The following is a 27,530-nucleotide window of genomic DNA, read 5'->3' on the forward strand; positions in this document are numbered from 1 at the left end:
AATCGAATAAAAAGCAACATTTTATCAATGTTGACATGGTGACTACAATTTTGACAATAACTTGTTCTCTCCCACCCCCCATGTCCCCCAGCAGCTGACACATTGTGGCAATCACATACACAGGAGTTCTAACATCGATTTAAATGCCTGTCCAATTTACATAGGAGTAAAAGGAGCTCAAGAGATAACTTTTTGAAAGAAATTATATGTGCATCCCAAGAGAAGCATAAAAAGGTGAAAGAGTAGAGGGAAAGGTTCCTGAAACATGATAAAGAGAAGAGAGAAAAGGACAGGGAAATGGTTAGAGCCTCATAGGCAGAGTTGCTGGGAATGATGGAGAGGTAAACAACCTTCCTGGGGAACATGGTGGTTCATTGATCAAGGACTGTACCACAGCATATTATTCCCCTTTACCTCTGATACCTCCACATTCTGGGACACACCATTCACTGCAACAACACCCAGAAATAGGTTATATTCTAGATAAAAACTTCAGCCTGTCTCCCGGTCTTTCTTCATGCAAGGCTTAAAGTCTCTGTGGATCTGGCAGCGGTCCCCCTACATGTGCTTCTTGCAGGCACTTCAGGCAGCTTGACTGCGGATTGCTCAGAGGCACCAACGCATGCCTCAGCACTGGATAATGGATAAAAACGCTAATAACTCAGTAAGTTACAAACTTTCACTAAAACTACTCACAACTAACTAGCAATCCAGTGTGCTAAGCTTCCAGATGGCAATGGTCACATGCTTCTCCACAGTGAAGAGAGCTTGCATGCAACTCTGCCACCACTTCCCCCCCCCCACCCCGCTCTCCTGCTGGTAATAGCTCACCTTAAGTGATCACTCTGGTTACATTGTGTATGGTAACACACATTGTTTCATGTTCTCTATGTATATAAATATCCTCACTGTATTTTCCACTGAATACATCCGATGAAGTGAGCTGTAGCTCACGAAAGCTTATGGTCAAATAAATTTGTTAGTCTCTAAGGTGCCACAAGTACTCCTTTTCTTCCACTAGAGCTCTAGGGCAAGCTTTACACAGATTTCAAGGAATGTGGCTTTTTGACATCCTGAAAGTGCTGTCACTGCAGCTGGCCATCATAGGCCTACAGCGCTATCCTGTCCCACTAGTAAGTACTATATGTCTGAGCCTAAAAGTGTTGGTCCGATGAGTGAAGTTGTGCCAGCGAAAGATCTAAGAGACTTATCTTGATTTCAGTCTCCTCCTCCTCAGGTGCCCTTAGCACTCTGATTCTGAAACCATTGCACTATTTTACATATGCTTGCGGCATCCTGTTTATATCTCCTTGAGGATAGTAGTATGTACCAATGTTTTCTCCCTGCTGCCTGACAGTGCTTTCAAAATGTCACTGGCTCACCAAGGCCATGTGGATGTTAGGATGAAAGGAGAGGACTCATGGGAAATTTTTAGTTTGACTCCAAATACCCTAATCCTATTTCCTTCTGGTAGGTATCCCATTATATGTGGTGAAAAAAATCCCAGAGTGCCCACAGCACAGTGGTGAAGCAATGCACCATTGGATGTCTGCCAGGAATACTAAACCTTTATTTCAAAACATTGTTGTGCTAAGTGGCCACAGTGATATAAGGCAAAAATGCCTTACTTGAGGGATCATAATGTCCTGTGTATGTACTGCTCAAACAACAGTTGTTGTGAAGGCACTTAAACAAAACCCACAGCAAGTTTCAAGTGTAGATGTCCTCTTAGGAAGGTGGTTGTGGAATAAAAGACAGAGAGTGAAAAACATAACTGTAGAAAAGATGAAGTTCTATAAAAATCTCTAACACTCACAGTATTACAATACAATACCAAACACTATTTGAAAGAGTCCTTAGTTAACTAATGAGAAAGAGACCTTAAAAAGAGGGAAATGGATTGCTCAGAATAGCACAATAAACATTCATGTAAAAGGCCCTATGGAAAAGAACAGCCCAATAGCCCCATTCAGTTGCCAGTGGAAACAAATGGGTCTGAAGAGTAGAGGAGATGGTGAGAGCAGCATGCAGCTGCTGTTACAAAGTGAAATCTCTGGCTTCTGGCAATGGTCTGAGCATACAGCTTCTTAGATTAAGACTTTTACCTTGCTCCCAGCAACTTTACAGAAATGGCCTTTCAGCCAGTCAGTCACCCCATAACCTAAGTCAGGGATTCTCTTTCACATCTTACAAATATATAGACAACCTAAATGTATTCATTTTCTTCCTTTCCATAGGTCTATGTAATATTACTCTTCCAAAGTGTATGGCAATGTACAGTGCTGTTCAGCGTATAAAAGAAATGGAGGCCAACGCATTTTCCATGTTGAAACTTGATAGATTTTTAGCTGATGCAAATTGGACTATGACTGAAGAAGCAATTAAAATTGATTACCCTTATAAAGTGAGTAATTTATCTTTATTATATTGCTTACAAAGAAAATTATGTAAGCGGCAAAAGTAATGCTTGAAACAAAAGAATGATTCACAGCTTTTGATTTACACTGGCATCCATTGCAAGAAGAGTAGACTCTCCAGTATTAAGTTTACAGGCTAGTAGGAGAGAATTGTAATGATAAATGTGGTCTCTGGTTTGATGGAAATATCTGATATACCATTAATATTATGGGGCTTTTATGAAGGGGGAAAATTAATATACCAAAAAATTAGAGGCTAGATATCCTGCACGTACATCCTGATCTCTTTGAGGTTAGTTTTGGTGAAAAGAGGGCTTTGTGGAAATAGAGTTGAGCTATATAAGAGTAAGTGATGATTAATACAATGCTTGGTCCTCAGTTACTTTTAAGAAATGTTCCTATAAAACTTGAACTTGAGTATTTTTCTGGAATACAATGATTGTTAGCTCTTCTGACAACGTTAGTAATTTTATTGAAATAGGGAGGGAATATTTGTTGTACTCAGTGAAGTTACATGTGCAGCTGAAAGAAGCTAGTACCTTTGTTTCACATCGCTTGTTGGAGTCTTGGCTACAGCTGGGATTTACCTGCTCTGGATATTTAGAATTTAGAATTAATAGGAATGAATAAATAAGCTAATGTTCAGATTTGGGTTAGTATTTGGGAAGATATTGGGATCTTCAGATCCTAATATTGCCCAATTTAAATATTACCTATTTTTCCACCCAACTCTCCCTTCTCAAAGGAGGCATACTACCCCCAGTTACTAGGAGTTGTCCTAATGGCCCTATGTCATCCTCTTGTCTTGATGTCTTTGGGAGTGGCTGAATGTTTGCCCACCTCTCTATTACCACTATTTAGTCAGTGACTAACTTGCATACTCCCCCTCCTGAATCTTTGGTGAAAATTACGGTAATAGGCCCCCTCTTGCTCCAAAATCCCATTGCCACCTCTTCATAGACCCTTCACTGGTCTGAGACACCCTACCTTCCTACACAACCTAGGCACTGTACTATATAAATCTAGGGTCCCTCCTGCACAAGGACCTTAAAGGGATGAAAATGCAAAACATTTTTTGTTGGTCTCCTGGGAGAATATGAATATGAATAAAACTTCATATTCATCTGCACACAAGTCAATATCTGTATATTATATTCTGAAACACACATACCCTCATTACAAAAATGCATACACACAATAAAGTAATATAGAGAAAAACTAACTGTATGTTCTACCTATTGTATTGTCACTTGACTGCAAATTGTAGCCCATTCTCTGCTGTAAATTGAAATAAAACACCTCAAATTTCATATTATTAAAAAGAGTTCTATACTCAATTGCAGTAATAAGACAAATGTTTGAATAATAATTATAGATGCACCCACGTCTATCTTCCCATTCCCACAAGGGGTAGATTGATCAGATCATTATTTGGGTTGTATTGGGGCTAGGATTCAGGCTATGATTAGATTAATTCATGACACTGTTGTGACCTGTTAATTAATTCAGGTTTATTTTGTTAATTCTGTATCAGCATTTGATTTATCATCCAGTAGGTCACTAACCAGAAAATATATTTCCTTCTAGTGCTCAAAGAGCATCTACAGTAGCATCTACCAAACTTTTGAAAATTGAGCTTCCTCTTCAGAAAAACTAGAACAATTGTACCCTTTTATCCTTCACATGTGGCGTTCAAAGCCTACACAAATGAAGTCACTCAGATTACATTGAATAGATCTTTATAATATGATACTTCATCATCATTCTTTCCAACGTTTCTTAGCATTTATATACTTTAAGAAAACAATAACAATGTCATACTTTTTTCGAATAACTTTGGTTTTAAATAATTTATTTATTGTAATTTATTCATGGGAGTATAAATAAGCTTCTTGTGAGTAGGGGACATAGCCATCTTCCTTGATTCACAGAAGGAAGAACAGAAATAGTTCAAGTATCAGAGGGGTAGCCGGGTTACTCTGGATCTGTAAAAGCAGCAAAGAGTCCTGTGGCACCTTATAGACTAACAGACTTATTGGAGCATAAGGTGAGGCATGAGGGTGACAGCCTGGAGGTGCTGTTTGACCCAGCCTGCTGAGTCCAAGGGCCTATGAGGGTGACAGCTTGGAGGTGCTGCTCGACCCAGTCTACTGAGTCTAGGGACATATAAGGGGTCAGTTTGGGAGTGCTAAATAACCCAGTCCTCTCAGACATGCTCTGTTTGTGTGTGTGTTGGTCTGATTCTGGAGCTGGAAGAACCCAGCCCTCGGGACCCTAGATTCCAGGGCCGACTCCAGCATTTTTGCCGCCCCAAGCGGCAAACAAAACAAAACAAAAAACCTTGCCGCCGAACACAGAGGCAGAGTGATGGTGCGGCCGCCGAATTGCTGCCGGCGACTGAAGAAAAGTCTCATCCCCGCCATGGGTGAATACCCACTTCATCAGATGCATGTCAGTGTTCCTTCCTCGCTCTGAACTCTGGGGTACAGCTGTGGGGACCCGCATGCAAGACCCCCTAAGCTTATTTTTACGAGCTTAGGTTAAAAACTTTCCCAAGGCACAAATTCCACCTTGTCCTTGAACAATATGCTGCCACCACCAAGTGATTTAGAAAAAGAATAAGGGAAAGGACCACTTGGAGTTCCTGTTCCCCCAAAATATCCCCCCAAGCCCTTACACCCCCTTTCCTGGGGAGGCTTGAGAATAATATCCTAACCAATTGGTTACAAAGTGAACACAGACCCAAATCCCTGGATCTTTGGACACTAAAAAAAAATCAATAAGTTCTTAAAAGAAGAATTTTATTAAAAAAAAAAAAAGAAAAGGTAAAAATCCCCTCTGTAAAATCAGGTTGGAAGATAACTTTACAGGGTAACAAAAGATGCACAAAACACAGAGGAACCCCCTCTAGCCTTAGTTTCACAGTTACAACGAAACAGGGATAAACCTCCCTCCAGCAAAGGGATGCAAGTACTTCTGGATGAATCCACCAAGGAAAGGTCAGCCTTCATCACCCATGTAGGGCTGTTTGAATTTAATGTGCTCCCTTTCGGGCTGCAAAATGCACCCACCACTTTCCAAAAACTTGTAGACAGTCTCCTAGCAGGATTGGGAGAATCTGCAGTCGCCTACCTTGATGATGTGGCCATCTTTTCTGATTCATGGGCAGAAAACCTGGAGCATCTGCAAAAAGTCTTAGAGCGCACTCTAATACGTCTATTAGTCTATAAGGTGCCACAGGACTCTTCGCTGCTTTTACAGACCCAGACTAACACAGCTACCCCTCTGATACTAAAAAGAAATAGTTCAGAATCTCTCTGAAAAAAGTTTAATTTTTAATATAAACATACAATTTAGATCCTTGGATTTCTTTGCCATGATGAAATACTGCAAATTTATTTTTTGACTTTATTGTCTTGATGTAACAATTTCCATTTGTGTCTAACTCCATATGGAGATTAAATTTGCATTTGAATTAGCATTTTAAATGTAATGTTAGCCTTTGTTTTTTAAACATAGTTCTCTTAGTTAGCTTTTTGGTTCTCATGTTTCCAATATGTTGTGGTCAGTTCACTTGTTTCTGTTTTTCTTATTTAGTTTGACATAGAGGAAGTTTCCCAAATTGTTAGAACACTTAAATGTCCGGAATGTAACACAGAAATTTCATATGAGACAACACCTCAACAAATAGCTGACATACTGGAAGAAGCCAGGTTACGTCTTTTAACAGCACAAATAGTTAGTATTCATTCTATTTGGTTATATTCTTATTTTTCTTGATTAACACACATATTTTAATTTTAGTACTATTATTTAAGGAATGGGTATCCAAATGTGACCTGTGGGCCATTTTGGACCTCAAGGCTTTCAATTGTGGCCTTCAAGGATGACAGTGTTAAAAAGAAATGTTGTACTTGATTATAAACTGAAAATGTATACCCTCAGCTATGTGATTTGACTTTTAAACTGAAACATTTGAATCAGCACTATTACTACAAGGAGGAAATCGATGGGACTGCTTTCCCATCTATCTCCCACTGTTTCCCTGGAGCCTCAGGAGTAGCTCTGGTGTGAGCCTAGAGTGCTCTGACCAGCATCTGCATCCCTTCCTTGTTGCAGCTACTAAGCATCTCCCAAACTAGTCCTCTGCTGCATCCTAGGGAAGGGACGAGAGAATAATTCTGGCTTGTGCATTAATTTCTTTCTTGCCAGGCTTTGGGAACCCCAGAGGTAGCGTGATAGAAGTTTGAGTGCATCTATGTTGGGCCTATGGGAGTATCTGACAAATGATGGCTTCTTTCCCCAGTGCAGCCACCCAGGGTAGCCCAGGATGGGATTAGAAAAGCTGAAGCTGAGAACCCACAACTGAATATGGCTCCCAGATTCTCTGCCCTACCTCAGGCTAAAGAATCTTTGCTCCAGCTTGATTCAGTCCTCAAGAGACCATACTCCAGCGAGGGATTGTCAAGCGTGCAGCACACACCAGCCACTCTCCCCTCCACATGCCCCTTACATCAGGAGCTGCAGGCAGGGAGGCATAGGATCTGAATTCAGTGGCTCTATCCGCTGAGGACTCTTGCATATATGGGGGACTTACTGACAGTTTCTGCTCCCTTTGTGTTGTGTGAGTGGAGTAGAATAGAGAATCCACCTCAACATATTGATTGTGGTCCCTTGATTTTTTTGAAATATGTTTGGCTGTCCAGCTGAAAAAGTTGGACATCACTGAATTAAGGATAAACTTAGAATCTTTTGACCTTCTAAGACATGCGCTGAAAGATCTGATTTTCTGCATAACACTTATTGGCATTACTAACACCTAAAATAAAGTAGTATTTTCAGCTTTCCTGCCTTAAGTATTAGCAATGTGAGTAACTGTTTCTAGAGATCAGAGAAACCTGAACTCTGATCTTCATAGATAAATAAAGGAAAAATGATTTTCAAGTCAGATGCAGTGTGGAAGGAGAGTTAGGCCTTTGCTCATTCTCTTACCCAGGTGAAACACACTGAGCTTAAGACAATAAGGCATGGACCTTGCCAAATACCAAATTCAGGTGGCCTTTCATGCAGACTCTCACAGTTTCAGTGAAATTGCACCTGTATTTCCTCCTCCATGGTCCACTGCAGGAGTTACCAGTCAGGTTTCAGGCCTCCAGGCATCACCTATCCCAGGGTAGGGCTCATTGTCCCACTCCCTTCTGACCAGGAGTTTTAAGGCTCCTCTGATCCTTACATTACACTATGATATCCCCAGCAAACCAGTCTGCCTAAAGGCCAGCACCTGGGCTTTGCTTTCTCTCGCATGTTACCAGATTTACCCCTTACTTTGTGGTATTGCTCATTTATTAGGGTTACTCTTCTTGGGGAGGGGGGGTTCTGTAATTCTATCAATGTACTGCTTGTGTCATTTTTCTTCTCATACAGAGCCCTACTTATCCCTTCTTCCCTCCCAATGAAGCTATCCTGCAGGACCAATATCTAGCAGTGAACCAAGCAGGTGCCTGGGGCAGCAAATGTAAAGGTGCAGTAGGACATCGGGCTCTGGGATGGAAATCCGCCCTTGGCGATGGCGGAAATTCGGCGGCCGCTCCGTCACAGCGTGTTTTGCGCTCGGCAGAAATTTGGCGGCGGGGACACATCTCTTCTTCAGTCGCCGGCGGCAATTTGGCGGCCGCACCATCATTCTGCCTCCGTGTTCGGCGGTTTTGTTTTGTTTTGTTTGCCGCTTGGGGCAGCAAAAATGCTAGAGTTGGCCCTGGAATCTAGGGTCCCGAGGGCTGGGTTCTTCCAGTCCCAGAATCAGACGAACACACACACTAATAGAGCATGTCTGAGAGGACCGGGTTATTTAGCACTCCCAAACTGACCCCTTATATGTCCCTAGACTCAGTAGGCTGGGTTGAGCAGCACCTCCAAGCTGTCACCCTCGTATGGCATGGGCACACCATGAGCAGGCTGGGTCAAGGAGTACTTCCATGCTGCCACCCTCATATGCCCCAGGTTCAGCACGTCCCTATCCCCACTTTCACATTACAATTCTGGTAGTAACCCACTTGATGAACAAACCCCACAGGATTTTTGGGCGCTGCAGGGATCTTTCGCTTATGTGTGAGAAGCATTGCTGCAGAGCGAATGGGGAAGCCAGAAAACACCCACGGGTGGGGGGGTGGGGGAAGAGAGAGAGAGTGAAACAACCAGCTTAACCAGTTATTCACTGCCAGGCAATAACCATACAAGGGGAACCAAACAAACAAAACACTTATAATATTAAATCTAACTTAAATTTGATTATAAAAGTCAGGTTTAGAAAACTATAACTGATCACACAAGTCAGGGTCAGAAGGCTATATTTAGAGAGAGAGAGAGAGAGCTGGGTTCTCACCACTCAGTGAAGCTTGAATCAATTGGGGTCCCACGTGGTGGTGGTAGCTGAGGGTCTGGAGTGCTGGAGACAGGCAGAGCCCCCAGTACAATCTGTCAGGAGAAGATGAATTCCTAATGGAACTGATGCAGATTTTGGATCCTGGCATCAGAGCACTTACTTGAGTGTAGGTAGGGGTTTTTGTAGGGAAAGAACAATGATTCAAGGGAGAACACTAGCTTTGTTTATGGGTAAACTGATTGCTCAAGGGAATATACCAAAGTTGTTTTGTTCAGGCTAGTCAATAAGAACAGCTCATTCCTGGCTATGGGCCGTATTCCTTTGAGGGAGCTCACAATGCAATTAGGCAGCTTCAGTATTTTGAATACCAATAAAGGATTTATTACTAGAATTGGTCTGATAACTACTGAGCTGGGTGTGTGTAGATGTGGGTTTATTAACATCTGGAGCAGAGAGCACCCAGAGTTTGTTGCGGTTCTTGCTTTGGAATCTTGTTCTCCATTCTGTATGCTAATGGAGATGTCTCCCTGTCCCATCCTTGATGCAAATGAGGCTGTGGGGGTTTCTTTAATCCTGTCACCCTTGTCCAGAGGGGTTTAGGTGTGTCTTCCACTGCCTTTTCATTGCTTTTTGTAAGTCTTTCTTCCAAATGGCTTTGGTTCAAGCAGAGGCTGGGGGGTGGGGAGAAGGTCTTTTGTGAGTCAGACAGGCTGGGAACTGCGCCTTGGTTCCCCAAGAACACCGAGCTGATAGGTAACACTGAGGGCTATGAACAGTATATTGACAGCAGTTACAAGTTACCATAGAGGTCTTTCTAACCAATCACATTTATTCTTAAGTTAAAAGCTTTAAACACACACTAAACATACCAGGAGTCACCCATCAGTCTTCTGAGTCCCTAGTAGGCCAAAATCTTTCCAACCCTTCCACAAGATTTGAGGCCATCCCCTTGCATAGAAGGCCCTGTCTATTTGATCAACCAGAAAAAAATGCTTGAGTCAGTTTAAATGCAGCCTTTTTATTGAAAAGCCCTTTCTTTGTTTGTCTCTGAAAAATCCAGTTTGAACCAGTATATGCAAGCCCAGTTTACAACTGAAATAATTGACTTTAAGCACTCCCCACTGTTTCTGGTTTCCAAAGAAGCTGTAATAACTGGAAGAAGCTGTCCCTGGAGCTGCATACAATCCCTAGCCTACAGTGATACATAAACTTAATACGATATGGTCCCCAAAGATATTGCATAGGATTGCAATATCTATCACACAGGTTATATGGTAGCAAATGATGTTCCCTCTGGCATGAATGGCCAACAAATGTGTAGATACACACATCAAGCTTTTATACAAAGGTACAGAAAGCCTGAGGACACTTTCTGTTCTGGGCAAACCTTTTGGGGGAAAAGCCTTAGTGAGTGTTGTTCTGAAACAATCATACCATTGACCTGATGATGATGATGATGGGCGAGCACTCATTACTGAGTATGATCATCTTCCATGAGAATTATGGATCCTCAGGTGACTAATAAGGCCAATCCTTGAACCACAAGTTCTATTGCAATGAGGGCAGATGTTTTCAGATTCAGACCTAGACTCAGCATCATTACATCTGACAGCTTGGATGCTGGCTGGCTGATACCCACTGAAATAAGCTGTTCAGCTGAAGTTCAGACCATCCTGTTCCAAAGTCTCACTTAGACTGACTTCTAAAACTAAGTGAAAGAGATTTTGTATTTGGGCATCTCAGCACCAGCTGCCTCCCTTGATAACACTCATTTCAGCAACATTGGACTACCTACTAGCTGTGCCAGGATGTACAAACCGAGCAGCAGCCAAGCAAATGTTAATGAACTGCTATGGGCAAAGCAGCCCCACCTCACCAGACCTGCAAAGCATATCAGCCCTAGAAGAAAGGCCTTTAAAACTCTTATAAATGAATTATCTGAGGCCACTGAACTGGACTACAACTGGCCAGGGCCTCCTTGAAGGAATGGTGGCCTGTCACTGCTTTCTGTTACTTAGGTTCCTCCTCCCTTTTGGGACCTTCAGTAGTCCAAGAAAGACTAGATTCTACAGGACATAGTAGGAGGGCAGTCTCTCCCACACCTGGATCTGTGCTAATGACTGCCCAGGTGATGAGGACTAGATGAGTGCAGGACCCTATCAAATCCCAAGGGTGTCCTATGGGAGACCAAGTCCATGAGAATGTGGTAGAGAATCTGGGTGACTTTCCAACCCCGTGGAAGAGTATGACGCACACAAAAAAGCCCAAGGTTCCTCACCCTTTGGTGAGATCTGGTGGAGTCTAGAAAATGGATAAATCTGGAGCAGCTACTAAAATGGATGGTGGAGAAACAAAAGCAGGTCACACTGCAAGAACAACAGATGGTGGCCCACAATAGTAAAAGGCAGCCCCTAGCAGCAACAGCTGATCTGCAAGTTGGTTTCCCAGCAACAAGACCACAGCAAAGACTGGTGCAGCAGATGCTGGTGTTTCTACAACCTTCAGGAACAGTCAGGGCCCCAGCAACTGAACCCATGAACCCCATCTCACCAGTTTCCCTGCTATTGTGTATTTTAGGTGTACGCTCTGGTCACCTCTGCCAGCACTGCCCCTTTCTAGAGTATGTAGTGTTGTTATAGCCATATTGGTCCCAAGATATTAGAGAGACAAAGTGGGTGAAGTGATATTTTTATTGGACCAATTTCTGTAGGTGAGAGAGACAAGTTTTCAAGATTACACAGACCTGAAGAAGAGCTTTGTAAGATCAAAAGCTTCTATCTCTCACCAACAGAAGTTAGTCCAATAAAAGATTACCTCACCCACGTTGCCTTTCTAGAGTGCAATTTATGGTCAGATTTGGACCCCAGAATCTTGAGCATGTATGTTGGATCCAGCCAAGCTGATGGTTCATGTCAAGATAAATGGGACAGAAGACTAATAGATTTAGACTGTAGTCAGACCATAATCCAAGAGTAGTTTGTTGAGTTTGGGGAATCTTTTTTTTTTTTACATTGTGTTTTATGATAATGTGAAAGCCTACGGCAGTAGACTTTACATATGGGAGAACTTGTAGTGGATTTGGCCCCAACTCTAGCCTACCCAGTTATCTTGGGCCATGGCTAGGAACACTTCACAGAGGTACTGAAGGAGTGGGACAATCGTCTGATGAGATGCCCCCAGTGCTTTCACCGAAATCTGTCCTGGAGCCCATAAGTCTGGTAGGCCTAGAGGAAGAAGAGGATCCTGCTGAAGGGTGCTCCAGTCACCCAGAGTCTCCCTCGTGAGCCCAAACAGGCAAAGAGCCAGAAATATTCCCCCCTCATGAAGTTGATGTGCTGATGGGACACCAATTTCATAAAAGAGCAACAGGATAGTCTGACACTGAGTCAGGCATCCGACCATCTTGCAGTGGTGAATAGTGAGGTTGTAGACCCGCAGAGAGCCAGGCAGTGGCCCTGCTTCAGAATATGAGATGATTCAATTTATCATATTGAGAAGAATGGGCTGACAGAAGTAAGGACACAGCTCCTGTACCTCCATTATTCCACTGGGAGGTCCTATGTCTAGACCATGTCCTACCATGGAGAGAAAATACCCCTACATTAGATATATGCCTCCATTTTCTGGCCTGGGGTGTATAGAGATGTCAGTGATTACTGTGTCTTGTGCTCATAATGTCAGCTGATCATAGCTAGGAGAGTTGTAAGAGCACCTCTGGTCTCACTTTAAACGAGACCCCCTTTGAACAAATCAGGATTAACCAGTTGGGGTCATTGGAGAAAAGTGCCTTAGGATACCAGTATTTTTTTGGTCATTCTCAATTATGAAAATATTCACCTTAGTGGGGAAATTTTGACTGACAAGCAGAGGTGAAAGTAAGCCAGTCCAGTCCGGTTCAGCATATCGGCAAGAGCCAGTATACCGCCAACTGTATAGGCTTCCCCAGGCTGGCGATTTAAAGGGCCTGGGGCTCCCGGAAGTGGCCAGAACCCTGGGCCCTTTAAATTGCCACCTGAGCCTCTCTGCCAGAACTCCAGGGGAAGCGGCAGCAGCCGGGAGTCCCTGGGGTCCATCGGGGATTTAAAGGGCCCTGGGCTCCACTGTGGTAGCGGTGGCTGGGAGCCCCGGGCCCTTTAAATCACCGCTGGAGCCCTGGGCCACTGCCGCTACTCCAGTTAAATCACCACCCGTGCTACCAGCTGCAGAGGTGACCCGGAGCTCTGGGGCTTGGGTGCTGATTTAAAGGGCCCAAGCAGTAGTGATTTAAAGAGCCCAGGGCTCTCAGCTGCCGCTACCGCAACCGGAGTCCTGGGCCTTTTAAATCTTGATTTGCCTGGGGATTTAAAGGTCCCACCCCTTCTGGTTGAGGCCCCACCCCCTGCTCAGGACTCTGGTGTACTGGTAAGTCCTTTAAGTTACTTTCACCCCTGCTGACTATGGAACTTATTTCCTGTCTAGACTCATGGAAGAGCTATTTAGCCTCTTACAGATCAAGACCATTCGAATATTTGCATACCAGCTTTATATGAACAGCCTAGATCAGTGGGTTTCAAACTTTTTAGGGTGCATACTACTTTCCAAATAATGTAATCTATGGGGTACCCCCATCTGAGATAGGGTCATAATATACCAATGAAAACACTCTAATACTTGTTAGTAAATATTTTAAATGTGGATGCATGTCTGTTTTTTTTCCCTATGCATTTTCAAAGATCTGAATGAAAATTTGACCTTTTATATTTCCTGAAATACAGGTTAGCTTATTAGAGCTTTTGATGCTTCAGAAAAAAAGAAAATGTTGACTAATGTTGTTTGTAGATCCTATATTTACTTGGGATTTTCACTTTTGGTCTTTATTAAAAGGGCAGTTTGCATGTGTCATAAATATAAAGGGAAAGGTAAACACCTTTAAAATCCCTCCTTGCCAGAGGAAAAACCCTTTCACCTGCAAAGGGTTAAGAAGCTAGGATAACCTTGCTGGCACCTGACCAAAATGACCAATGAGGAGACAAGATACTTTCAAAAGCTGGGAGGAGGGAGAAACAAAGCCTCTCTCTCTGTCTGTGTGATGCTTTTTGCCTGGGACAGAACAGGAATGGAGTCTTAGAACTTAGTAAGTAATCTAGCTAGATATGTGTTAGATTCTGATTCCTTTAAATGGCTGAGAAAAGAAGCTGTGCTGAATGGAATGTAGATTCCTGTTTTTGTGTAACGTAAGTCTTTTTGTAACTTAAGGTTTTGCCTAGAGGGATTCTCTATGTTTGGAATCTGATTACCCTGTAAGGTATTTACCATCCTGATTTTACAGAGGTGATTCTTTTTACTTTTTCATCTATTAAAGTACTTTTTAAGTATCTGAATGCTTTTTTAATGTTCTTAAGATCCAAGGGTTTGGGTCTGTGTTCACCTATGCAAATTGGTGAGGATTTTTATCAAACCTTCCCCAGGAAAGGTGGTGTAAGATTTGGGAGGATTTTGGGGGGAAAGACATTTCCAAAACGGGCTCTTTCCCAATTATATCTCTGTTAGACATTTAGTGGTGGCAGCAAAAGTCCAAGGGCAAAAGATAAAATAGTTTGTACCTTGGGGAAGTTTTAACTTAAGCTGGTAAAAGTAAGCTTAGGAGGTTTTCATGCAGGTCCCCACATCTGTACCCTAGAGTTCAGAGTGGGGAAGGAACCTTGACAGCATGATTGAATAAACAGGATCTGTGTCGGCACCTCTGGACTCCCAATCAGCAGCTGCCATGCTCTGGCTAGCACCCGCCAGTCTGAAGGCAGAATGGAGAGCAGTGTCTGCTGGTCAGGCACCCAGCTCTGAAGGCAGTGCTGCCACCAGCAGCAGCATAGAAGTAAGGGTGCCATAGTATGTGTTTGGCCACCCTTACTTCTGTGCTGCTGCTTGAAGTAGTGCTGATTTAAGAGCCGTGCTCCTGGCACCTCTGGGCTCATGACCAGCAGCTGCTGCTCTCTGTGCATCCCAGTGCACAATTCAAGCACTGCCTCCCCATCCCATTGCCCCAACTTCCCTTTCATGGCCTTGTGCTCCAGGCTCGCCTCACTCCTTACCTCTTGACCACAGTGCCCCCCCGACCACAGCACCTTGGGCGATCGCTCACACACATAAGACCATCCCTGCATTCACTTGCCCTGCCTAACAGAGCCTGCAAAGGGGAGTCTGCGCAGGCTTACGTCTTTCCACTCCCCTCCCAATCTTGGCCTGTCTGCCATTAAAAGATTTTTCTCCTTCACCCCCTGATGAGAGCTCAGGTACCTCGAGGGGTATGTGTTTTGAAAACCACAGGCCTAAGGTTTAATAAGCCTTGTAACAAATGTTGAAAAATTTTGTAGTCTCAGAGCCCCGGCACTCGGACCAATTCCTCCCTCTGCCCCACCTTTTGTCCCTAGCAGGGCAGACACATTTGGCCTATCACTACATTGAAACACCGCTCTGACAATGAGTCTGAGAGATGCCTTGGCCACTTCCCCAGAAGATATGGGAGGTGGCTTGGTGGAAACTGCAAACCACATTGTACCTGGGGTGTGGCAAAGGAGTCTCATAATGAATGAAGGAGCCCCGTTGTACTGGAACCCAAGCCTGACAGCACGACTTGGTTTTCATTGATTTTCAGAAAGTCATTTAACCCATGGATGGGGTTTGAGATCCTTCTCCTAGCTGGGCTGCCGTCCTGGGTTAACAAGCCACACCTGCCCTGTGCTACCTGGTTATTTTAAAGGTGACCAATACCTACCTTTAGCTCACCTACTTTTAGTAAAAACACTGCTGTTTATAATAGCCTCTGACCATCAAATTCCTCATCACTTGCCTTCAGGTGGGAACTGGACAGCTCACATGACCTTGCCCATCTGAGCCCTTAAAAGGAAAGTGGGCCAGGCCCCAAACAGTTATTTTAAAGCACATACGGGTGACTCATCTGAGTGCATTGAACTGGACTACAACTGGCCAGAGCCCCCTTGAAGGAAAGGAGGCCTGCCACCAGCTTCAATTAGGTGTTATTTCCCTTCTGGGACCTTCAGTAGCATCAGAAGGAATAGACTTTCATAAGACTTATCTGGAGGGCTGAGTGTCCCACACCTGGACCTGTATTGACTGCGCAGGTAATGGGGATTGAACATGATGTAAGTGCAGGGTCCATCACACCTAAGTGGAGTGCTGTGGGAGAGCAAGCTCAAAACACTAGTCCTGAAACAGTCTGGATGACTACATCAGCTAGTTTATCCCTATGAGTGTTCCACTTCAGATGTGCATGCGTGCCTGTGCTCCTTCAATTGGAGATTTTCAGTAGCAGTGTCCACTGCTCTGCATCTGCACCCTACAGATCCTTGTGCTCCAATATGAGGGCCCATTGGGGAAAGGGTGGACCTGCCATTGCTCCAGTGCCTTCGTAACTGCCGGTAGCCTGAGATGGAATCTTAGTTTTGCTAATCCAGTATTATTCTTACCCTATTTTAGTTTAGTTAGTTCAAATTTGTTATCCTTATCTTGTTTCTTGTACATGCTTTGTATTTTGTGGGGTGTCACGGTTCCTTCCCCACTCTGAACTCTAGGGTACAGATGTGGGGACGTGCATGAAAGACCCCCTAAGCTTATTCTTACCAGCTTAGGTTAAAAACTTGCCCACGGTACAGACTTTGCCTTGTCCTTGAACTGTATGCTGCCACCACCAAGCGTCTTACACAAAGACCAGGGAAAGAGCCCACTTGGAGACGTCTTCCCCCAAAATATCCCCCCAAGTCCTACACCCCTTTTCCTGGGGAAGGCTTGTTAAGAATCCTCACCAATTTGTACAGGTGAACACAGAGCCAAACCCTTGTATCATAAGCACAATGAGAAATCAATCAGGTTCTTAAAAGAAGAATTTTAATTAAAGAAAAGATAAAAGAATCACCTCTGTAAAATCAGGTGTAAATACCTTACAGGGTAATCAGATTCCAAACATAGAGAATCCTTCTAGGCAAAACCTTAAGTTACAAAAACAGGAATATCCATTCCATCCAGCACAACTTATTTTACCAGCCATTAAACAAAAGGAAATCTAATGCATTTCTAGCTAAATTACTTACTAACTAACAGTTGTAAGGCTGCATTCCTGATCTGTTCCCGGATAAAGCATCACACAGGCAGATGAACCCTTTGCCCCCCACCTCCAGTTTTGAAAGTATGTTGTCTCCTCATTGGTCATTTTGGTCAGGTGCCAGCAAGGTTATCTTAGCTTCTTAACCCTTTGCAGGTGAAAGGGTTTTGCCTCTGGCCAGGAGGGATTTTATAGCACTGTATACAGAAAGGTGGTTACCCTTCCCTTTATATTTATGATACCCACGCCCCCAAATCACAGTTAGGGTGAAACACTGGCTGTGATTTCTTCCTGGAGCTCTAGGAGAAAACAGAGTTAATAAGACACATGCAGCTCTAAATATACCACCAACTGTATAAAGACTAACTATTTTCCACATCTCAAGGACGATTTCAACCAGTTGATTCTGGGAGAGTGCATCAGCCACTTTGCATCAACTTTAACCAGTTGATTCATGGGAAAGTGCATCAGCCACTTTGTTAGAAGCTCCTGAAATGTGTTGTATGTCAAAATTAAAATCCTGGAAAGCTAAAACCGAATAAGTTTTTTGTTATTTCCCTTGGCAGTATGAAGCCACTGTAGCACAGCATGCTCGGTTTGCAGGTAGAAACACTGTCCCCAAACGTATGGGCGTAGCTTTTCCAGAGCTTAGACAGTGGCGTAACATTCCTTTTCACTGATTGACCAGTGGCTTTCCCTCTCAGACAGCTTCTTGCTGAGAAACACGATAGGATGGAACTCTTGGTTAGGTCCTTCCTGCATTAAGACTGCTCCCACACCACGCTCTGACGCATCTGTGGTTACTAGGAACGGTTTGTCAAAGTCTGGGGCCCTTAGCACAGGGTCAGACATGAGTGTCGCTTTAAGATGGTTAAAGGCCCTTCTGACACTCTTCAGTCCACTGAGCTGCATTTGGCTGTTTCTTTTTGGTTAGGTCTGTCAGAAGGGCGACAATTTGGCTGTATTGCAGTACAAATCGCCTGTAATAACCGGCCAAGCCTAAGAAGGATTGAACCTGTTTCTTTGACTTTGGGACAGGCCACTTTTGGATAGCATCCACTTTGATAGTTGATAGTTCCTTGACCCACCTGGTGTCCAAGATAAGTCACTCTGTTTAGGCCCATTTGAAACTTCTTAGCCTTAATAGTTAGTCCTGCCTCCCTTATGCGCTCAAAGACTTTTTTTGTAGATGTTCCAGGTGTTCTGCCGAGGAATCTGAAAATATGGCCGCATCGTCAAGGTAGGCGACTGCATATTCTCCCAATCCCGCTAGGTGACCATCTACAAGTTTTTGGAAGGTGGCGGGTGCATTCTGTAGTCCGAAAGGGAGCATATTAAATTCATATAGCCCTACGTGTGGTGAAGGCTGACCTTTCCTTGGCGGATTCATCTAGCGGTACCTGCCAGTACTCCTTTGTTAAGTCCAAGGTAGAGATGAACTGGGCCCATCCCAGTTTCTCCCATAGTTCATCTGTGCGTGGCATTGGATAGTTGTCTGGGTGAGTTACAGCATTTAGCTTACGGTAGTCCATGCAAAAATGTATCTCCCCATCTGGTTTGGGAACTAGAACCACTGGAGATGCCAATGCACTGCCAGAGGGATGGATTACACCCATCTGTAACATATCCTGGATCTCCCGTTCTATAGCAGTTTTAGCTTGAGGAGACACCCAGTAAGGTTGGGCTCTAATTGGGTGAGCATTACCTGTGTCAATGGAGTGGTATGCCCGTTCAGTCAGTCCTGGGGTGGCTGAGAACGTCTGCGTGTAGCTAGTGCACAGCTCCTTGATCTGCTGTCGCTGCATACACCCAAGGGTCATGGAGCAGTTCACCTCTTCCACGCCACCAGCACTTTTCCCTTCGTAGTAGACACCTTCAGGCCACACAGCATCATCTCCTCCCTGGGCTGTAAACTGAAAAACCTTTAATTCTCTGGAATAAAAGGGCTTTAAAGAATTAATATGGTATACCTTAGGCTTTCAGTTTGAGGTGGGGAATGCTATGAGATAATTAACAGCTCCCAGGGACTCTTGGACCGTGAATGGCCCTTCCCACAACGCTTCCATTTTATGAGCCTGGAGCACCTTTAAGACCATGACCTGGTCCCCTACTTTAAAGGAATGCTCTCTGGCATATTTATCATACCAGGCTTTTTGCTCTTTTGGGGCATCCTTTAGGTATTCTTTAGCAAGAGCTAAAGAGGTTTGGAGGGTGTTTTCTAGGTTGGTTACAAAGTCCAGAACGTTAGCTCCTGGAGAAGGTGTAAACCCCTCCCATTGCTGCTTCACAAACTGTAATGGCCCCTTAACCTCATGGCAATATACAAGTTCAAATGGTGAAAATCCTAAAGTGGTATGAGGTACAGCTTTGTAGGCCAAGAGCATCTGCTGCAACACTAGGTACCAATTATTGGAATGCACATTTACGAATTTACGTATCACGGCCCCCAAAGTTCCATTAAACTTCTCTACCAGGCCATTGGTTTGATGATGGTAAGGGGTGGCAACCAAGTGATTCACCCCATGAACTTCCCAAAGGCTTTCCATAGTTCCTGCCAGGAAATTAGTTCCTGCATCTCTGAGGATGTCGGAGGGCCAACCTACTCTGGCAAAAATGTCTGCTGGTGCCTGGCACACATTTTTAGCCCTGGTGTTGCTTAGAGCTACTGCTTCTGGCCATCTGGTGGCAAAATCCACGAAAGTCAGTATGTACTGTTTTCCTCTGGGTGTCTTTTTCGGAAAAGGATTCAGAATATCCACAGCTACTCGCTGAAATGGAACCTCAATGATGGGGAGTGGCTGGAGCGGGGCTTTGACCTGGTCTTGAGGTTTTCCCACTCTTTGGCACACTCACAAACCATACATAGATAGAAACATCCTTGCCCATTCCCTCCCAGTGGAACGACTTTCCCAGATTGTCTTTGGTTCTGTTCACCCTAGCATGGCCACTAGGATGATCGTGGGCTAAGCTTAATAGCTTTACCCAGTACTTAGTTGGAACTACCAACTGTCTGGGAGGATGCCAGTCTTCCCGGTGTCCACCAGAAAGAGTTTCCTTGTATAAAAGTCCTCTTTCTACAACAAACCTGGATCAGTTAGAAGAGCTGAGAGTCAATGGGTTGCTCCGTGCCGCCATCCAAGCTCTTTGGAGGCTTTCATCTACTTCCTGTTTGGTCTGGAACTGTTCTCTTGAGGCTGGAGACATCAGTTCCTCATTGGATTGTGGATGTGGGCTTGGTCCCTCTGGAAGCAATGTAGGGAATGGGGCTTTTTCCGTTGACTGTGAACCGCTTTCCGCTGGTGCACTATGTTGGGGTTCAGGCTCCGGCTGAGCCTCTTGTGTAGGGTTATCTGCTGCTGCCAGTGCAGGTTCAGTGGGGCCCTCTGGTGTTGAGGTTGCAAGTACTGGATTCAGTGCTGGCACTGGTTCTGGGACTGGCTCTGTCTGGGTCTCTGGGATTGGATCCACTACTGCTGTTGCAGACATTGGCATGGGATCCAGTTCCATCACCTCTGACCGGGTCCTGGTAGAAGTTTCCAGAACAGAGCTAGGTGTGACAGCTTGTTTAGCCTGGCTGCGGGTGACCATTCCCACCCTCTTGGCTAGCTTCACAGGATTGGTCAAGTCTTCCCCCCCCCAGGGGATGGAATAATCATCACAGACTGCAAAAGTCCATGTTCCTGACCAGCCCTTGTTTTGGACCGGCAACTTGGCCTTAGGCAAGTCAAAAGAATTTGACTTGAAGGGTTGAATCATCACTTGGATCTCTGGGTCGATTAAATTGGGGTCTAAGGAAGCATGGATAGCCAATACTTGTGCTCCGGTGTCCTCCACGCAATGACCTTCTTCCTGCCCACACTCACAATTTCCCTTCACTCTGAGGGTATCTGGGAGGTATCTGGACCTGAGGACCTCTGGTGTGATTCTGGTGCAATGAACTGTAATCTTTTGGGATTCTTGGGGCAGTTGGCCTTTACATGCCCCAGCTCGTTATATTTAAAACATCGTCCAGCTGACGGGTCACTGGGGCAATGTGGGTTGCTGGAGAACAGTGTGGCGGGATGATAAGGTGTCTGGAGTGTTCCTTGGGATGTAGTTGGGACCTTGGCCTGCCCCTGGTAGTAGGGTGTGGTCTCAGCTTGTCCCTTCTGGTATCCGCTCCAACTGCGACCAGGGTTGTTCCTCTCTGCTCCCTCCATCCATTTTGTTCTGGTTTGCCCCGCCTCTCTGGCGGTCTGGTACTGCTTGTACTGATCAGCATAAGAAGCAAGACTTCCTTCTGAGTCCATTTTCTTATCCCATAAACACTGTTTTATATCATCCTTGAACATATTTAGGAATTGCTCCTGTATCATCAAATTCCGCATTCCTCCAAAGCTAGTTACATCCTGTCCGTTGAGCCATTTATCAAACAGATCTGTCATCTGGTTTCCATAAGCCACATTACTTAGTCCAGGTCCTCTCTTAAGGGCTCTAAATTTTACTCGGTAAGTTTCAGGTGTAACTTGAAATTGCTTTAAAACCAAATCCTTGAATTTATCATAGTCAGAAGCCTCATCAATAGGCATTGTATTGAATATGTCCAGAGCTCTTCCAGTCAATTTTGTGACCAATGTGGTCATCTGGTGAGCTTCAGGAATTTTATGGAGAGTGCACAGTCTCTCAAAGGTGAGAAAATATTCAGCAATATCACTGGATTCATCATACTGTGGACATAGTCGCTCCCATTTGTGGATTGTTTGGTAAGGATTGTTAGGGTTATCTGGTATATTCTGCTGAGCCTTTGCCTTCTCTATCTCCAGTGCATGCTTCCTCTCTTTTTCCCTCTTCTGCATTTTTTTCCCCTTGCCTCCATAGCTCTCCTGTGGGCAGCCTACTGGGCTTTTTCTGCCTCTTTCGCTGCCTCCATAGCTCTCTGGTGTTCCTTTTCTTTCTCTTTTGCTTCCAGTTTGGTTAACTACAGTTTGTGTTGTATTTTGCTTTCTGTCATCCTAGCCTCTCTGTTTTTAACTAACTTTGCTCCCGAGAGTTAGAAAGAAAACAACAACAACAAAAAAATCTGGCTTGTAAAATTTGGCTGTGCTGTAACCTGATACCTATGGGGTTTTTTCTGATAGTTCTTCTCAGCCTACAGAAAAATCCTTTTGATATGCCTGCTGCTCTGTCCCCAGGCAGAGAGACAGAATCTACAGCTGCAATCCTCTTTTACACAACCTTTTAAAATCCTGCTGTGCTTCTTGTTCAAAATGATCTCAAAATGATCCCACCGCTCTGCCCCCAAGGTTCCTTCCCCACTCTGAACTCTAGGGTACAGATGTGGGGACGTGCATGAAAGACCCCCTAAGCTTATTCTTACCAGCTTAGGATAAAAACTTCCCCACGGTACAAATTTTGCCTTGTCCTTGAACTGTATGCTGCCACCACTAAGTGTCTTACACAAAGACCAGGGAAAGAGCCCACTTGGAGACGTCTTCCCCCAAAATATCCCCCAAGCCCTACACAACCTTTCCTGGAGAAGGCTTGATAAGAATCCTCACCAATTTGTTCAGGTGAACACAGAGCCAAACCCTTGGATCTTAAGCACGATGAGAAATCAATCAGGTTCTTAAAAGAAGAATTTTAATTAAAGAAAAGATAAAAGAATCACCTCTGTAAAATCAGGTGTAAATACCTTACAGGGTAATCAGATTCCAAACATAGAGAATCCTTCTAGGCAAAACCTTAAGTTACAAAAACAGGAATATCTATTCCATCCAGCACAACTTATTTTACCAGCCATTAAACGAAAGGAAATCTAATGCATTTCTAGCTAAATTACTTACTAACTAACAGTTGTAAGGCTGCATTCCTGATCAGTTCCCGGCAAAAGCATCACACATGCAGACGAACCCTTTGTCCCCTCCCTCCAGATTTGAAAGTATGTTGTCTCCTCATTGGTCATTTTGGTCAGGTGCCAGCAAGGTTATCTTAGCTTCTTAACCCTTTGCAGGTGAAAGGGTTTTGCCTCTGGCCAGGAGGGATTTTATAGCAGTGTATACAGAAAGATAGTTGCCCTTCTCTTTATAGGGACCTCTTTCCTTCCCCTTTTTTATGTGCCTCACAATCAGGGCTTCCTTGTCCACCTCAGTACCCTTGCTTGGAGTTCTAGTTAAACTGCAACCAGTCACTGAACACCTGCCTTGCTGGTACCAGGCATATTTCTGCTGAGGTTATGCCCAAACCCCCACGGTTTAAACGTTGGCAGACCTGCAACAAGTCTTTTCCCCTCAGTAGTGGACATTCCGTCTGCTTCCATTGCCTCAGGGAGGCCCATATTCTATCTCAATGTAAATTCTGCACTGGCTTTAAGAGCAGATCTAGAAAGCAGAGAGAAGACAAAATCAAGTTATTTCTTTTCTCGAGACCTGCTACTGATTCAGAGCCTGACACATGCACTCTCCCACACCATACATCAGCCTCTCAGTCCAAAAAAAAAGGCACAAATCCCTTGTTAGAGAGTTGAAGAGGAAAGAAAGATACCCCAAAGACACAATATATATACTAACTATGGCCCTGAGGATATATGGTCCGCAGCTGTGTGCTGATTGGGCTGCAAACAGCCTGCAGGCTGTGGGTTGAGAACCACTGCCTCAAACCATAGCGTGGATCTGCCTGCACTGCTAGGCCGCATGGCAGCCTCTACATTCATTACACCCCACACCAGACTGCATTCAGGGTTCCCCCAACCCTGGCTCAGGATGGTCTGCACACCCAGCAAACACAGCTTGACCAAGAGGGTATCTATTCTGCAGAAGGTTCTTGACTCCACCAATTGGTGGAAGGAGCCTCACAAGGTCTGTGTGGGGACCCCATTCATGCACCCCCCCCTTAAGAGGAGCATTACCACAGATGCCACATTGCTAAACTGGGGAGTTCAGTTCCAGGTCCTTACAGCTGAAGGCAGGTGCACTCCCTGATAGTCCACAGGAAGAATTATTTATATGGAATTATCCACATAATATAAATGTAAGTATGTAAAATGAATTTATTTTTGTACTTAATGATATTGATATGTTGTAAAATATTTTTATTCCAGCAAGAATAGAGAAAAAGTTAGCAAGTCTTTTTTCATTTACTTTGTATAAATTTTTATGTTAATTCATGTTTTTGAGGGTTTTTTGTTTTTATCTAGGCTAGTTATCAGAAGCAATACCACACTGGAATGCTTAACCAAGATGCTGCCCAAACATTAATAGGTGCAGCCGAAAGCTATGTTGATATTAGAGGGAAGTAAGTGCTTCATTTACTTTAATTTTTAAAATTGAAATTAGTTGGATATCTGACAGTATGGGCCAGATGTTCAAATATGGCTGTAACAGAAGAAATGTACATCCATTGCATTCACTAATCCCTAGACTTGTGCTTACAAATGAGCAGCCTGTAGATGCAGTTACTTGATGTGCAAGCAGTCATGTAACTTAATGGGCTGGTATAGAATTTTATAGGCATATTCATTGCTTTGAAAACGTGCTCTTACAGTACATGTTCTACATATGAATAGCCTAAAAGGGGAAGTTTTGTTTTAAAAAACAGAGAATAATCTAATCAAAGTAGTTTAGTAATTTTTAAAACAATGTTTGGTGCAAATTAATCATCGTGAAAATTGCCAGACATTATAGCCTTGTAACTGATGTACTCTATTATTTACATAACAAAATAGCATGGGCGCAGCATTGAAAGATGACTTAAACCATCCTTGACCCTCTTTTACAAGCACCGCCTTTAGAAGTGAGACAGGAATTTCATCTCCATGCCACTTTTATCTGTCCATCATAGTATTATGTACTAGCATCTGTCACTAAAGTATCAGAATGCCTCTAATTAGAAAGATTGCTGGTCTGGATTAGTTCAATCTCCTCTGGAAGTTCATTTAACAGTCAGATCCCTGCAGTTGAAAATGCTCAACAGATGCTGCTCTTCCCACCCCCCCAGCCTGATGGAGAGAACTGGCTGGCTCCTGGACCAGGCTCCAAAGTGGGTACCAGCACCATCTGGGGTGGGGAGGGTCCTGTCTGCTCCCTTTGCGCCACTATGTCCCAATTTCCGCAGCCCCTTGCTCCGGGGATGGACTGCCCCACCCTTCTGTGCCCCAATTTCTGCACCTTGGCCTCACTCCACAGACCAACCTCCCTCCTGCCCCGCTGTGCCCCAGTTTCCCCACCTCGGCCCCTCGCTATGGGTACTGACCTCTGCCATGCCCTGTTGTGCTGCGATTGGGCAGGCTCCACATCAGCTCCTCACAGTACGGCTCTGCAGGTGGCGGGTGAGTCCTGGGGGATGGGACAGCAAGTGATGGGGAGGGGTGGAGAGTGAGCGACAGGTGGAGGGACAGGTGGGGTAGGGAGTGGGTCCTCAGAGGAAGAGGCAGGGCAGAGGTGGGGCTCAAAAGGGGTGAGGCATGGGAGTTCGGTTTTCAGGGATTAGAAAGTTGGCAACCCTATTCCTGTGTGATTTTGGGCAAGTCACTTAGTCTTTCTCTGTCTCAATTCCTAATCTGTAAAATGGGGATAATGTTCCTTCCTTGCCTAACATGGTTATTGCGAGGATAAATATATTAGAAATTCTGAGGTCCACAGTTCCTATAATACTGTAGGCCATATAAGTACCCAAGATAAATAATGTAACTGGGATGTGATTGATTAATGTATCTGAAGATTGAGATCAAGACCAAAGCTGCACGTTGGATGTAGAAGCAGTCTGTGAAGGGTCCAAATTATAAGGGGGGAATGTTCAAAGCAGTCCAACCTGTGGAGGAGGCAGCAGCTATGTTTTGCACAAGTGGGGAGACTTTGCATTTTTTCATATGTAGATTCAGATACAGTGAATTACAATAATCTATTCTGGAGTGAATGGTAGTGAATTACAAATGCTGTTGCTTATAACTAAGGCTACATTGTAGTCATGGGTATTTTTAGTAAAAGTCAAAAATTCACAGCCTGGAACCTGTCCATGACTTGTACTATATATCCCTGACTAAATCTTGTGGTTTTCACAGCCCGGCCCCCCACTAGTGCTGGGGGGCAGGGGTTGGGAAGGCTGGCAGCCTCCCTACCTGGTTCCTTGTGGCTCCCTGGAAGTGGGGACATGTCCCTCCCTCAGCTCCTAGCTCTGCGCACTGCCCCCACCCCAAGCACTGGATCTGCAGCTCCCATTGGCTGGGAACTGCGGCCAATGGCAGGTGTGAGGGCAGTGCCCATGGACGGAGGCCGCATGCGGAGCTAGGAGCTGAGGGAGGGAGGGACATGTCGCTGCTTCTAGGGAGTCCCCCCTCAAGTTAAGCGCTGCCCTAAGGCCCCTCCGACACCCAAATTTCTTCTGCTGGGAGTGGGGCGGTGTCCCAAGACTGTCCCAGCAGCAGCTGGAGCTGCATGGATGTCCTGGAAAGTCATGTAATCCATGACAAACTTGCAGCTTTACTTATGACTTATATTACAGTAGTGCTGATGCTGTGCAAACACATAGTAAAAAATAGTCCTTCTACAGAACAACTTACATTGTAAGTAAACAAAAAGTCTAAGTGCCACAGAAAATCAGTGGGTCATTCATCTGAAGAAGTGGGGTTTTTACGCACAAACGCTTATGCCCAAATAAATCTGTTAGTCTTTATGGTGCCACCAGACTCCTCATTGTTTTTTGGGGGCATTCTTGAAAATTTTACTCTAAATGACTTTTGCAAGATAAGATAGAAAGTTTGTGAAAGACCTGAAAACTGAACCTAGGTTTCCTGAGTCCCTGTCCAGATGCCTTAGCCACAAGACCATCCTTCCATACAGTAATAGTCAGAGAAAAGTCCTTGGATACTGAGGTCTGTGGATATCATACTAAGGTATTTATTAAAAGCGGAATGTTTTATATTTTGCCCTTGAATGTACATACAACGTTTCCATTTACTTCAGTGAGAAGCACATGCAAATATAAGTGCAGAATTTGGTCTGTATATAATTTCATGGATTTTAATAGAAATATAAAATTGATGACAATACTTTGGTCTTAATACTATATTTATGGAAACTCTATTCAGTTGATCTTGTGGACCAGATCATCAGCTGGGATAAATTGGTGTAGCTTCACTTATTTTGATGGAGCTACATAGAATCATAGAATATTAGGGTTGGAAGGGACCTCAGGAGGTCATCTAGTCCAACCCCCTGCTCAAAGCAGGACCTATCCCCAACTAAATCATCCCAGCCAGGGCTTTGTCAAGCCTGACCTTAAAAACTTCTATGGAAGGAGATTCCATCACCTTCCTAGGTAATGCATTCCAGTATTTCACCACCCTCCTAGTGAAAAGGTTTTTCCTAATATCCAACCTAAACCTCCCCCACTGCAACTTGAGACCATTACTCCTCGTTCTGTCATCTGCTACCACTGAGAACAGTCTAGATCCATCCTCTTTGGAACCCCCTTTCAGGTAGTTGAAAGCAGCTATCAAATCCCCCCCTCATTCTTCTCTTCCACAAACTAAACAATCCCAGTTCCCTCAACCTCTCCTCATAAGTCATGTGTTCCAGTCCCCTAATCATTTTTGTTGCCCTCCGCTGGACGTTTTCCAATTTTTCCACATCCTTCTTATAGTGTGGGGCCCAAAACTGGACAC

General features: G+C 44.3%; 1 protein-coding gene and 1 long non-coding RNA gene across 2 annotated transcripts in view; one reads left to right on the plus strand and one right to left on the minus strand.

Annotated features, from left to right (window-relative positions):
- Positions 1-27,530, plus strand: part of LOC119857693 (sodium/hydrogen exchanger 10-like) — a 328,581-nt gene that overhangs the window by 130,128 nt on the left and 170,923 nt on the right. Inside the window, 3 exon segments of the mRNA XM_043517916.1 lie at positions 2,238-2,404; positions 6,015-6,155; positions 24,066-24,163. Coding sequence (XP_043373851.1) covers positions 2,238-2,404; positions 6,015-6,155; positions 24,066-24,163 — 406 coding nt within the window.
- On the minus strand, positions 8,743-22,201 carry LOC122460871. Its single transcript, XR_006282459.1, has 3 exons — positions 22,190-22,201; positions 17,674-17,677; positions 8,743-8,954 (listed from the first exon to the last, which is right to left on the minus strand). It is a non-coding gene; the product is annotated as an uncharacterized LOC122460871 (long non-coding RNA).

The sequence above is a fragment of the Dermochelys coriacea genome, chromosome 6 (assembly GCF_009764565.3).
Source record: "Dermochelys coriacea isolate rDerCor1 chromosome 6, rDerCor1.pri.v4, whole genome shotgun sequence".
In the NCBI taxonomy this organism is placed as follows: domain Eukaryota; kingdom Metazoa; phylum Chordata; order Testudines; family Dermochelyidae; genus Dermochelys; species Dermochelys coriacea.